Source organism: Botrytis deweyae (assembly GCF_014898535.1).
Source record: "Botrytis deweyae strain B1 chromosome Unknown BDEW_019, whole genome shotgun sequence".
Classification (NCBI taxonomy): domain Eukaryota; kingdom Fungi; phylum Ascomycota; class Leotiomycetes; order Helotiales; family Sclerotiniaceae; genus Botrytis; species Botrytis deweyae.
The window spans coordinates 357,315-371,040 of NW_024066226.1; the positions used below are offsets into that span (position 1 = coordinate 357,315).

Below are 13,726 nucleotides of genomic sequence, written 5' to 3' on the forward strand. Positions count from 1 at the left end.
ATATAATATGTATATATGCGTTACAGCCAAAGCCAAAATCTATCATATGTACTAGTACTATCTTTCAAAAATCTATATGCAGATTGCAATGCAAAGTATCGCTACGCTCTCCGTTATAATCTTCAAATCTCGAAATCTCGAACCCTATATCTTTTCCCTCTCATTCCCATCTCCCATTCTAGAAAGACACTAACCTCAAAGCTTCACGACGCACGGCTCCTAAAGCCCTCGAACCCCACAATGACCATCATCATCACCGTCACCCCATCCGTTAGACTCCAACCTAAACCTCTGAATCCCTCTCTCTTCCCATCCCGCTAGCAACATGCGCCTCCTCATCCGGAAACCTGATAGTTCTCCCCTCCATCACCCCATCCAACATCCCAATTGGGCTCGCCTCCTCCCCATCCATCCCAATTCCACTCTCCGTCACACCCCTCGCAGTTCCCGAACGAATCACGCTCCCCCCAATCCTATAGATCGGTCTCGAGCTCGTTCCCGAACTCAAAGCCGGAGTCGAAATCGCACTTCCCAAACTTCCATGTGTCGTTCCACTTCCACTTGCATCTGTGCTAGCATTTCCCCTTCTCCTCTCCCTCAACACACCCGAGGTTGAACTATAAACTCTTGCTCCAATGGCCAGATCCGTTTGACTGTTACTTTGACTTGTAAAAGCTCTGCTGAGTGTTCTCGGTAAGAAAAAGCCTAATTTGCCTAATGGTATCGAAAGTCCATGCACTACAATACTACAAATTGTCAAGAACCAAACGACAACTGAAATAACCTCGGCTAGATGTTCTGCATCTTCGCGCTGGACACCATCTACTGTGATGGTTTCGAGGAATTCGAGTGAGATATAGAGATAGAAGATAGCGCTAACTCCAATTGGTCCAAAGAACCCAACGAAAATAGCCTGTCGTTTCTCCTCAATTTGAGGAATAAATTTGTGCATTGCGAAGACAATTGGTAAACGTCTATTGAGTTGAAGTCAGTCTAGATTTCGACAAGTGATTTCTGATCTATCTTGAAATGCAGAAAGCTGCAAAGAGGAGAGATCGCTTACCTGAAAAGTAGTATCAAGATACCCAAGAATATCAACCGATAAATTGGAATAACGCTATTGGTAGCAAATGAAGCCCAAGGACAGATGGCTCCGAACCATATAAAAACACTCAGATTCAGCAACATATCGATAGTAGGTTGGAGTGAATCATCCAATGTCTCTAGACGAAACCAATCATCCCAAGTAAAGACATTTCCAGCAATAAAACATGCCAAAACATCATCACTACCAATCATACCGCAAGTGCCCACAATGAATAGAGCTAATGTGATAGCGAATACAAGGAAACTTTCCCGATCCACAAATTTCTTTTCTTCGGCCCAGTGAAGAAGCTCTTTGGCTATCCAGCCTACAGTAGCTCCATAGACAATACTGAGGAGAATAGTATAAACCCACGTTTCTCCAAACCAAAGACCCATAGCTTTCGAGGCACCTCCAGTTTGACCAGCGCCTACGACAGAATATTAGCATAAACGCAGAATAAATAACGTTAGATGAAAATTCATCAAAATAAACTCACCACCTTCCCCTGTGTATTTGATCAAATACAATGCTAAAAACAAATACGGATATCCCAATCCATCATTCGCCCCACTCTCCGCCACAATAATCTTTTGTAACTCCTTTGGAATATTCTTGTCCGCAAATTTTCCCTTGACAATACTATTACTCAATACCGGATCGGTAGGTGTAATACATGCTCCAACAGCCAAGGCATGCAGAAACGACAAATTTGGAACCATTCCCCAGATTAATAGCGAACTCGAAAGCCACATTACAGTCATAATAGGACCGAGTAGGAGAGCGAGGGATTTCCATTCCAATTTCAAATACCGAGAGGGTAATTGGACACCAGCGAGGACAAGTTGAATGCCTAGGACTAGGCGGGAAAAGTCGAGGGTGGTTGCATTGAGATTTGCAAGAGAGCCTGTGTAATCGAGGGGGCGAACAAAGTCTGCTGCATGTGGAGACATGGCAACACCAAAGAGAAGGGATATTACTGTTTAAATCCGTATCAGCCATTGTCTGCCAATGGCCAGAGTAATAAGGGGAGAAAAGGGTATAAACATACATGCTTCAGAAAGATAAAATTTCTCCTTAAACAAATAAGATACCAATCCGAACAAAGTAATGAATCCGCCAAGGACGGCACATACAATGTTGAAGTTGGACGTCGAAAGGGTAGGCATCTTGGGCTATTCTATTCTATCCTCTTTTGATTTTCTGGATGCTCGTCTTCTCGATATATATCGTCGAATTGAACTGTAATTCTGCTTCTTTTTCTGCCAAGCCAAGCCAAGCTTGTGGGTTTACAACTCCGTATGTTGTGCCTGTGGTCTGCGAGCCCAATTGCAAGCCTTTGGATCTGCGAGACTTCCAACTCTCACTCAGTCTTTAATCCTCACTTGAGCTCTCCTCTTCTGCACACAAAATATCCCTTTCCTTCCTCAACCGTAATAAGTCCGCAGAACCGTCCGTCGTATTATCCCACGCCCGAATCGTCACTCTCACAATCCCTACGATTGAATCTCTTCTTCAATCTCGAAGCCTCTTTAAGATCCCAAGCCTGTGTTATTGAATCATTGAAAACCTTTTCCTCTCTCGAAATATCGAATCTGGAAATGCCCGCCACCTTGTTCCGCGGAGCTCGTCTTGTAGATGTATTCTTTCGATTTGCCTTGTTGGAAATGGCAGATAGATTAAATGAAGAATACAATACTGATGTACGCAAAAAGATAGAGAATGTTCTCGGAAACTATTGTCGTGTGATTGATGAATACTACCGTTTCATACAAACATGCAGAAGAGTGTGGTTGATCAATAAATATGCATGTGAATAAATTTAGATATTGGTGAGGTGAATGATTTTCTTTTCTCCTTATCAATAAACTGAACCCCTGCATTCGGCCATGCCGTGCCACCCGTCCACAGAACCTGGAGCACGTTGTTTCTCCGCTATCAATCAGTATGGGGTGGGGGGAAGGGAGCTTTATGAAATGAAATATAAAGATCGGAAACAACATGATAATAAACACTTTCGATATGATCTTATCTAAATAATTTCATATATGACCCAATTTAGATTCAAGAATGAGTTTCAATATCACAAAAAGGATAACTATGTAATCAAAGATCTGAATGGACATTGTCATTGAAGGCGTCTTCCATGTTCCTATTAGACGAACCCCCAAATTTCCCCCTCTTCTTGTCCTTCCTGATGAAAGATTACACGACGTCGCGTGAAGGTTACATAGATGTGAACAGTTTGGATATCAATGGTATACCATAAAAGTGCAAACAATGGGTGGGAACCATTCACATTGACATGAATAATCAGGTATCACAAAAGTCTTTATTGGACAAATACTAAAGTAGCTGCTTACCCAAAGTCCCAGGGAAACCAGTACACTAAACAATGGTGTCATTTCAATTCTTTAAATTCCTCCCCTTTGCAGCTTGATGTCCATATTCAAGCCCACGGTGAACGCAATCCTCTTTTGACTCGACACTTCATATCCGTGACATGAGGAGATGCAGTTCCTAGGGATTCCAAAAATTGGCGGAGTGCTAAGTAAGAGGCTCAAAAATGAGCTCCTCACCTGTTCTTCTCCATTGCCCCCTTAACAGCCAACCTATCCGCTGCCACATTCCCCGGATTCTCATCATGCCCCTTAACCCACGTCATATTAGTCTGAACCTTGGCTTTCGTCCTCTTGTCAATAAGCGCCCTAATCTGCTTCACCAAGTCTTCATTCATGACTGCTTTTCCAGTACTAGTTTTCCATCCATTTTTCTCCCAATTCTTATACCATACCGTCGCACAGTTTATTGTGTAATTGCTGTCTGTGATAATCTCGATGCTCTTATCTAATGGTACAATCTCGAGGGCGCGGAGAGCGGCCGTAAGTTCGGCGCGTTGGTTAGTTTGAAGGGTGCCTTCTAGGGGAGCCGAGATGTTTCTACAAGATAAGTTAATATATTTGTGAAGGACTTTGAACAGAGAGCTCGAAGGAAAGGACATACCTTTCATCACCGTCTCCAAAGAAAACTCCATATCCAGCCACGGCCCCAACTTTTCCATTACCCCTACTACTACCATCCGTCCAGACCTTGACAGTGTCTCCTTTGATAAATTCTTGCGCTTTCTCCTCCACCGTAACCTTGTCTTTCCCCTTCACCACTTTCTTCCCGCTCTCCTCCTTTTCCGCCCCCGTCTTAACCTTCTTATTAGTCTTTCCACCTTCTCTCACGAACTCCTCTGCCTCCTCTCTCGTAGCAAATTTCTTATATTTTGGCCCTTTGACCCCGTCAATTTGTTTTTTCGCATCTGCCCACTCCTCATAAACCCCCGTTTCATGTCCCACGGCCACAGCATAAAATTTATCTCCTTTAGAAGGTTTCGCTGGATTTTTGCCGGCTACAAATGCTTCTGCGTCTGATTGAGTCGAAAAGGATTTATCTGTGGCAACATCTTGCGTTAGTATTCTTTTTTTTTTGGCACAATTCAAAAATATACAAGAAAATTTCTGTGCCGATTCCAAGTTCCTTTACTAAGAACAAAACGAGGAAATAAACTTACACATAGCTCCCCCAAAACCCGTAATCTGCTCCTTGCAATCCTCCCAATCAGTAAACACACCCGTTTTCTTCCCCTTCCTGACTGCGTAATATTTCTGCGCACCACTAGGTCCTCCCTTATCCTTACCCTCTCCCTCTTTCTCTTCGCTAAATTTTCTCTTCCTTGTAGCTGGAGGCATTATAAGATTACTCAAACCCGTTGAGCGTCCCAAGTTTCCCAACTCTATCAGAATTCGAATTTCTTCAAGCAACAATATTCCCTGTCTTAAAATCTCCTGTCGCGTTTGTGTTGGAGGACTTCGAATTTCAGATAATCTTCTATTCTTCTTCTTCGATTTAGCAATACGATATTGAGCGGTATGTGCTCTGGACATATAAGTATGCGTCCTCAAAAACTCCTTCCGAATTAGGATTCCAGGCGATTCGAATTGGCAACGACGAGTTGCAAAAGATCTCGGTCGAATTCGAAGGAAATCATGTGTGAAAGAGCTAGCAATCTTTATCTGCCAAATGCCCAATCCAGTCAGTCAATGAGTTTGGATGCGAGACGAGACGGAACAAACAAAAACAAAAACAACAGAATGAGATGAAACAAAGATGAAAGAGAATAATGTTTGTTTGTTGATTCTGGATGCGGCCAGAGCGAAAAGACAAGATGGAATTACGCTGTAAAGAGCATTCAATGTAAGGCAAAGACAGTACTCTCTGGGGAGCTATCGCAAAGCACAAGAAACCTACCGTAAATATTGAACGTAGTCAACCTGTTTGTAGGCGCTTAAACAACATTTGCCAACTCGGTTATATCCAGCACAGCACAGCACAGAACAGCGAAGCCAAACAAAACAAAAAGAGTGTGTGTGAGTAGTCGATATCTCAATGTCTAATTTTAAGTTGCAGTATGCATTGAAGGTGTGGTTGCGACCCTGTGCAAGGGTTGAAGAAATGACGCGCGGGGGAAGGGGTCCACCAGTCCGGCCGGATAAACTGACTAGTACACTTAAGAGTTTCTAGGATTGTTGCCAGGCAGGTGAGGTCGACTTTTTTGCATCATTGTTAATCTACTGCCAATGATACTGCCAGTAAGATCATACTACTCTTCTCGGTATGTATCAATATCTACTAGATACTCATTCAGGTAGTATTAATCACAGTCAATTCGAACTACTAGAGGCTTTCTAATTAGGATATTTGATGGCTGAAATGATATTTTCATTTTTATTTTTATTTTCTATTTTACTCGCTTTGCAGACATCTCTATTTCTCTATTTCAGTCTTGCTGTACAAAAGTCATCTGACCTTCCATCTATTGTAGGTTCGCTCTCAAAACGCAAGACCAAAGCCAATCTTTTGGATATCCGCAGAAGTGTAGTAAACGCTGAAGCAATTCATCCATCATAAAGAGTAGAAAGGGGCCTCTGCCGACTCCAGAAATATGTTCCTGTACTTGTGCACACCTCAACCACGTTTACTTCCGCATTTCTGAATCCGATACCAGTTCCAATCTCCCAACTGTTGTTACAAATCATCAATTCCCCGAAAATCAAAACCCAAACTCCCAATCTGTAACAAGACCTCGCTATGCAGTGCAACGCAAACTCATCCCAAATGATAAAAACTCCGGAAACCCCTCGTATGTTACATCCCTCCTCGTATTCTAGCTGTCCTCCCCGCAATACATATAGACAATCAAATATTAATTGCCTTTCTCTGTCTCTTTTCTTGGTTTGTAGTTTGGTAACTCATCAAACCATTGTTGTTGTTCATTGTATCTGTATGCATGGAACTCAATGCCGTAAGGTTTTGGTTCAATGGCGTAGAGCATTCCCAAAGGTACATCCAAGTCCGCAATATCGTCTCTGGTGAGATCCATGAAGTAAGCCATCAGAACTCGGGCAACAGATCGGTGTCCGATGATAAGAACATGATCTGTGATACGTTCGAGTTCTCGAACCATATCCCTGAGTCGACTGATGACTTGCAAATAACCTTCACCTCCAACTCCAGGATATATGTAGTGTAATTTGTCTTTTGCTCGCTTCTCGTACTCGTCTGGAAAGCGTTGTTCGATTTCCTTGTAGGTCAATCCTTCAAAAGCACCCGCATTCAATTCGTTCAGCATTTCCCAATTCTTGACATCATAATCCTCGTCCATCTCAAAATTCTCTGCCGTTTGGATACTTCTCTTGAGCATCGAAGTCCACACACAGAAGTTCTTTTCATCCAGTTCTCCCATGATGTCTGGATAGGGTGGTGTTCTGACAGCTTCGCCTCCTGGAGGATATTTTGCACTCTCAATAGCTGATTGCTGCTGCTCAAAAAGCCATTGTCTTCGACTGTTCGTAATGAAGTTATGAAGAACTCGAGCATATTGTTGTCCTTCCTCCGTGAGATCAGAATCACCACCAAGCTTGCCTACTTTATTGTCGTTGGATTTTCCATGTCGTGTGATCCAAATCTGTCTTGGGGAAAGATTGAATGTCGACAAATATGAAGCTATGCCTCCTGTCAAAAAGCCCTTCAGTTGATAATGGATAACCTTTCGTCCGACATCTATCATTTTGATATACTGCATATGATTATCTTCTTCGTATTTTCCCAGAGGAACGTATGCGCTTTCATACGCAGCGACTCGTAGTTTGAAGTCCCTCAGAGACGATTCTGGATCCTTGTCTTTGTAATCAGGGCCTCGGAGCTTCAATCGCATGTTTGCCTCGAGCAACTAGAATATGTTTAGTAAGGGAGTCTTCAAAAGAATATGGCATACGTACACTCTCATCCTCGCAAACACTCTCTATGAAGAGAATGCCGAGCTTTGGCTCTCTGAACTTGACGTGATCAAAGAGAAGTTTGCGACGCTCAATAGTGCTGTTTGTAGCGTCCAAGATACCAACAGCGCCATTTCCCAATAAGAGGAAATCCAAAAGCTCATCTAATGTGGCCATTGCTACCTGCTCTCTAATCAAAGCCGCTTTGGAATTCATTGGATCGAAGAAATTGGCCGATTGATCCATAGTTTCTGGGTTTGACGATCCAGTGGAAGTTTTCTTCGTCTCAGAGCCTTTGATTTCTTGAGTGGGATCCACACCGTTCAAAATCATGTGAGCAGCCTGTGTAGGAGCATCTATAACGCCGGAATTGGAACTAGTGCGACTTGGTTGACTTGGAACAGATGGCCGATGGGCCGATTCCTGGTTCTTCAGTGGTGTGCCGTTCGACGGCCGCGGTTTTCCAGCTGCGACGCGACGTCGATTTCCAACATTGAAAATCCTAGTCTCATGTTGCTGCCATGACAAATATCTTTGGATTTTCTTCGTAATATATGATTTTCCACGAGCGGGCAGTCCTACCATAATAACCACCAATTTTGAAGCGACATCTCGTTGTGCAATTTTACCATCAGGAGAAACGCGAGATCTGGTCATGCCAGGAATGTTGAGAGTGGTAGCAGGAGCTCGAACTCGGGGGGTTGTAGTGCCAGAATTCTGTCTTAGTGGGAGACTGTACCATTGTCAGCATTAAGTTCCGAGTAAAAAATTTGTCGAGGTCTTTGCGCCCAGGTAATCTCATGAACATTCCATATAACACTATTCATTGACTGAAGGGGAACTGATGAGGATGGAGATAGACTGACATTCTTGGACTGCTCTGAGCAGTTGAAGGCCCGCTTGGGAGAGGTGTGTCAGAGGGAGGATGACCAACTCCCTCGGTGACTCCATCGCTAGTCATGCCGAATCTCTCGTGAAAACTTCGATTTAAAACTGCAGGTATAGCAGATGGTGGAAGTGTGATGTGGTTATCGAGTTGTGGGTTGCAAACGGCAAAATCGCGTTCGAGGATGATATTGCCAGAAAATGTAGTGAGGGGTTGAGGAGAAGGTTTTGGGGGTGGATTCATTGCGGTACAATTGTTAAAAACCGCCGCTTTCGCGATCTGAGAAAGTTGGGACTGACGTCGATATTCCGCTGCAAGTGGAGCGTTAGTGGATACAGAATCCATGAGAAATTATGGAAAATGGTGGGTAGCATACACGACAAAAAGTCCTGGGGCGCTGCATGAATGGCCGAAGGCATTTAATAATTCTCAAGCGTTCCAATTTTGAGGAAGGCAAGCGGGCAAAGGACCTAAATTAATCCAATCAAAACTTTTTTTTTAGCTTTCAGTAGTTTGAGGTCTAAAAAGGAATTATGTCGGTACTATCAAGGGTTTCTTGGAAGGTTTAAGCTAGAACTAACCTTTTTTTTCCCGTCTTTTTCTCCCACTATGATTGACAAGTATTTATGACCAAACTCTTTTTTGATAAACACTTGGGGTACTCGTGATAGTAAATGGGATTTGTGGTCCACCTGTGAGAATGGAGAGCAGGGAAACGGCACGTTGAGAAAGTCCTGGTCGAGTCGTCGACCCAGAATCGCCGGTTGAGTCACGAGTAATTTGCTTGAGTCGTGGTCAAGCACAGAAAGTAGGAGAACTGGGAAGGGTGTACGAGTGTGTGTGTGTATGTAAGTACTAAAAGTATGGATGTTCGAGTCAATTCGAAATCCAAATGGAATCGACGTTGTATGATATCTTTGGAAATGAAAAGTGGTGGTGGTGGTAGTAGTAGTCGTAGTAGAAGTAGTAGTAGTAGTGTTAGAGCTCCGTAGAAAAGAAGAGAAAAAACAAGTGGTGATGGTAATCAATCAATCCAAAGCTATAAGAAAAAAGGTGACAGAAATGATTGAGGATGAGACGTAGCCGTTGACTTCTTCGTAATGTAAACAAAATTGAACAATTCTCCTTTCAATTCTTGGGGTTGACGATGGATTATGACCTCAATATCAAGTTCCCATCTGGTGCTCCGAAAGCCGAATCCAGAATATCTCCAGTTTCGCAGATGTAAATCCTTCTCGATAAGACTTTCGGGAAAGCCTATCAGTAAAACACTACACGCACTAGACTCGGCTTGGAAAGTCTTGGAAATGCAGGGCAAAGAAACAAGCCAGGGATATATCAAAAAAAAGATGAGGCTAAATGCAATAATGGGTAATGGCCCATGGGAAGGGGAGAGGTTGAGGTGGTATGTTGCAAGGGTAGCTCGATTTCTTGGAATCGTTTCGATTGATGTTGTGAATTGTTGAAGTGGGGGAGTGAGTGAGTGAGAGAGTGAGAGAGAGTGTGTGAGTGAGTGAGTGGCAAGAAGGCTCTAGATTTATATATCTGCGAGCTTCACTTCTCTATGATGGTGGTAACGTTATACTGGTAGATGGGTAGGTTTGTGTGACAGTCTGCTGACTTGAAGATCAGGATGTTGTGTTGGTATATCTTAGTTGAGGAAGAGATTGATGATGCGAGAGATGAGTGATGTGAGATGTGAGAGAGAGATGTGGGATGCGTAGGTACCGATACTGGGAAGAATGCAATTTGATATAATGTGATTTATTAAAGAGCCTCCCTCCTATGTCTTCAACCTCATTCCGTTCAATATAAATATAACTACTCGGTACTCACGTGTACACAACCGCCGTGATATCTATCACCTTGACACTTCACGATGTATCAATCAATCAATGAATGAATGAATCTAGAAACTTTGGGTTCCAAACAGTTGAAAGATTAATAAGGTTACAGCGGCTTATTGCAAACTCAACAAAGAGATTCATTAATCAATTCTATTCCTTCCATCCTTTACGACCATTCATCATCATCATCATCATCACCACCATCCGTCCTCCTGATCCATCTTACATCTTCACCCCCATCTCCGGGGAAAAGCATCGTATGGAGTTTTATCTGTACACCGCATGAAAAAGCATTCACCGGCTGAAAATTAGTATCCCACCCCCAAGAGTATTTCTTTGTATGGAATTGGGCATTGCTTGAACATGGCCAATAATGCACACGGCGTGCCCTTTGCGACCCATTTCATAGGTTCAAAGAATCAATGCAGGGTTAGGTAAATTGTCACAAACATTCTTCAGGATCCAGATACCTACCTACCGACCGACCGACCTACCTATCCCAATCCCAAGATCCATCCCAAGATACTCAGCCATGTTGCAATAAGCGTCACATCCACAATCCACAATCCAAGAAGATTACTCTGTAGTCTGTACGATACACCTGCAATGTGTTTTGTTTTGTTGAGAGATAAGGATTTTCGGAACTCTTGATTTGCATTTGAATTTGGAAATTAATCCAAACTAGAGACAATTCCATTACCCATGTTTCAGTGCCCAGATACCTACATACTTGTCCGCAATCAACAGTCTCAGACAAAACCACTTTGAGACTGCAGTGTGGGGGGGAGGGCCAGCAGCCTTGACATATTCACGATATTCTAATAAGAAATCTAAATCTAACATCTACCCTTGACTCTCGACTCTTGAGTATGGACGGTGCTATATGCCAGCTATGTATGGATGACCAGTATTATTAGCACAGCAGCAGCCAAATGATCTTTGCGCAAAGTTATAAATAAACAAATTACAAACAATAAGGGTTACCAGGCCATTCTTCGGTACTCAACTGCCTCGAGAATCTCACCCCTCCGGTCTTGGGATTCTCTGCCCAGCCCCATATCCAAACATCGCATCGCCCTTCGCCAAACACGCAAATTTCGATCTTCATCTTGGTATCGCAGTCGCAAGCAGATCAGATCCGTATCGCTGCGTAGCAAAAGAATCATCTCACACGCGGGAGCCCGGTCCGGACTTGGCAATGTCTTCAAATCTAGATATGGTCGGCCGGCCAAGACGGAAATTGTTGGTAAATGACCGTGTGCTTATTAGTGTACAACAAACATTTTGATGCTGTCGATAGTCTTGTGAAGGAAACTTCGGTGCTGCTAATATTGATTTTATCTCGGCGAACTCAAAAATCCGGATTTTGGAGTGGAGGGAGACGTGGTCAAGGTCGCATCTCAAATATTGGCAGTCAAAGCCAAGCGTGATTCAAACCGAAATTCCCGCCAGAAATTGGAATTTCAGATGGGGTGGTGAAGAGGAGAAGGAGAGGCGGAAGTATTGGCAGCCTCGTATGTGGCAGTGAGTGCATGTTACATTCATCGATCTTGCGGGTAGGCCTCCGAGTCCTCTTCCGGTACTTGCAATGCAACACACGCGTTACGACACGGTCATGTGTCACCATACAAATGCTTCTCTCGCTTTCATTCAGCCTTGTGTTTAGTTTTCATATCATTCGTGTAGGAGGCGTCAAGGATAATCGCCTTGGCTAGAATTTGTGGAGATGTGCACAACATACTTCACAATCACCATCGTCACCAGGTATCACTTCAGTCCGGCAGCCGGTATCGAAAGGAAGTTGTTGAGTTGGCACTACTTAAAGCTGGAGCACCTGCAACCTTCCAGTCATCGGGAAGCTGAGTGAGAAGAACTTCAAGGAGGTCAAATGCGTTTATTATTTGAAGCCTCCGAAAAGAAAAAAGTTGTGCGCAATCCCCACAAACTTCTAAGCAGGACCGAATGTTCAATTCCGGGGACTCCGAAACTCGGTGTGGAGTTTGGGGAATACAGTCGATCAATCTCCTGTATACAACACAGTCATCCATTTTCGGCAACGAAAAGGATATTCTTCCGGTTGTACTTGGTTGAGGATTCGGTTTGGAAAAAGCAAGGCGATGATTGCTCAGAACTTACACCACCTTTCAGATGTGGAAGTTTTAGGCATATTTTTTATTCCCATGATTCATTATGTAGGTACCTGTACAAAGTGTCGTGTGCTTCAATATTTCATGACTTGATGAGTATTGTTGAGACATCAGAATATCTCGGGGTGTACAAAGTATAAGTATGCTTTTGATACGCGGGTCCTTCTTCTACTTCGTTGTTATATCAAATCTAACATGCACATGGCCAAGTTTGTCGAAAATTCGAAAATGTCAATTGAAGATGCTATTGATAAAGCTTTACCGTCTCAATGCATCATCTGAATCAAATAAATCCCCATAGACACAGAAATATACCCCAGTGGGAGTCTATAAGGATCTCAGCCCTTCAAAACGAGACTGGATACTGTAACCACAATACAGATATACTCTGAACACAATAGTCAGATACATACATGCGTTCTATCCAGTTGTCCGAATAACATGATCCAAAGAGATGAGATGAGAAAATGTGATTCTTCACCATCACTCCAATGACATGGAAACACCAGTCTTCAACCTAGGTACCTATCTGGGAATATCATTAGTACCTACATAATTATTTCTCCTTCTCTCCCAACCCTTCAAAATACCTATAAGTTATATCATATCCTCTCACTCTCACACATGTATCTCACCTCTCAACTCCAAAATCCCTGCATAAGTTGTGATCATTCTAGACAAGTTCCCCAACGCATTTCAATCACACACAACCCGATGAGATGAATCGCCTCTCTCTTCGTGGAAATCAATATTGATATTGTCATTCTGATACATATCCACAATCGGATCGCTGGAACGTACAATCCAGGAAGAGGAAATTTTTATTGTTTATCATGTTATTCAAAAGGATGTTGGAGTGAAAATACATTTTGGGCATTCTTATTGTCAAGTGTCTTCTTGATCTGTCAGACCCGAAGACGCTCGATACCTATATAAATTGCATTTTGGGGTGGGAATAGAAATGAAAGGAAAATATATTCAGAATAGGGAATGATATAATATACATTAGAGATGAAAATGACTATGAATATTACGAGGGAAGGTTGTCGACTTCGGTATTAGTATTAGTCTAGGCATTTGTATCAATTTCGCAACTCGATATAGATTTCGGGGCGAGCTAGCTCGTCAGTGTTTCGGAGCGCCTAATATTTTCTATTATTCTTATTATTCTTATTATTCTTATTATTCTTATTATTCTTATTATTCTTATTATTCTTATTATTCTTATTATTCTTATTATTCTTATTATTCTTATTATTCTTATTATTCTTATTATTCTTATTATTCTTATTATTCTTATTATTCTTATTATTCTTATTATTCTTATTATTCTTATTATTCTTATTATTCTTATTATTCTTATTATTCTTACTATTCTTACTATTCTTATTATTCTTATTTTAATAATTAAATAAAAATAATAAAAATAAGAGAAATAG

The 13,726-nt window shown here is 42.3% G+C and overlaps 3 protein-coding genes across 3 annotated transcripts; all 3 read right to left on the minus strand.

The window, feature by feature from the left end:
- Positions 1-283: 283 nt before the first annotated feature.
- EAE98_007829 (uncharacterized protein) lies at positions 284-2,253 on the minus strand (the record flags this gene model as incomplete). The annotated part of the gene is made up of 4 exons (XM_038955452.1): positions 284-974; positions 1,064-1,514; positions 1,584-2,063; positions 2,136-2,253. 4 exons carry the CDS (start codon positions 2,251-2,253, stop codon positions 284-286), a joined length of 1,740 nt encoding a protein of 579 aa, XP_038808181.1.
- Positions 2,254-3,659: 1,406 nt separating this feature from the next.
- EAE98_007830 (uncharacterized protein) lies at positions 3,660-5,016 on the minus strand (the record flags this gene model as incomplete). Its single annotated transcript, XM_038955453.1, has 3 exons — positions 3,660-4,023; positions 4,088-4,523; positions 4,644-5,016. The coding sequence occupies 3 exons, from the start codon at positions 5,014-5,016 to the stop codon at positions 3,660-3,662; spliced, it is 1,173 nt and encodes a 390-aa protein (XP_038808182.1).
- A 1,319-nt stretch (positions 5,017-6,335) lies between these two features.
- On the minus strand, positions 6,336-8,712 carry EAE98_007831 (uncharacterized protein; the record flags this gene model as incomplete). The annotated part of the gene is made up of 4 exons (XM_038955454.1): positions 6,336-7,361; positions 7,411-8,140; positions 8,274-8,604; positions 8,670-8,712. The coding sequence occupies 4 exons, from the start codon at positions 8,710-8,712 to the stop codon at positions 6,336-6,338; spliced, it is 2,130 nt and encodes a 709-aa protein (XP_038808183.1).
- Positions 8,713-13,726: the final 5,014 nt, after the last annotated feature.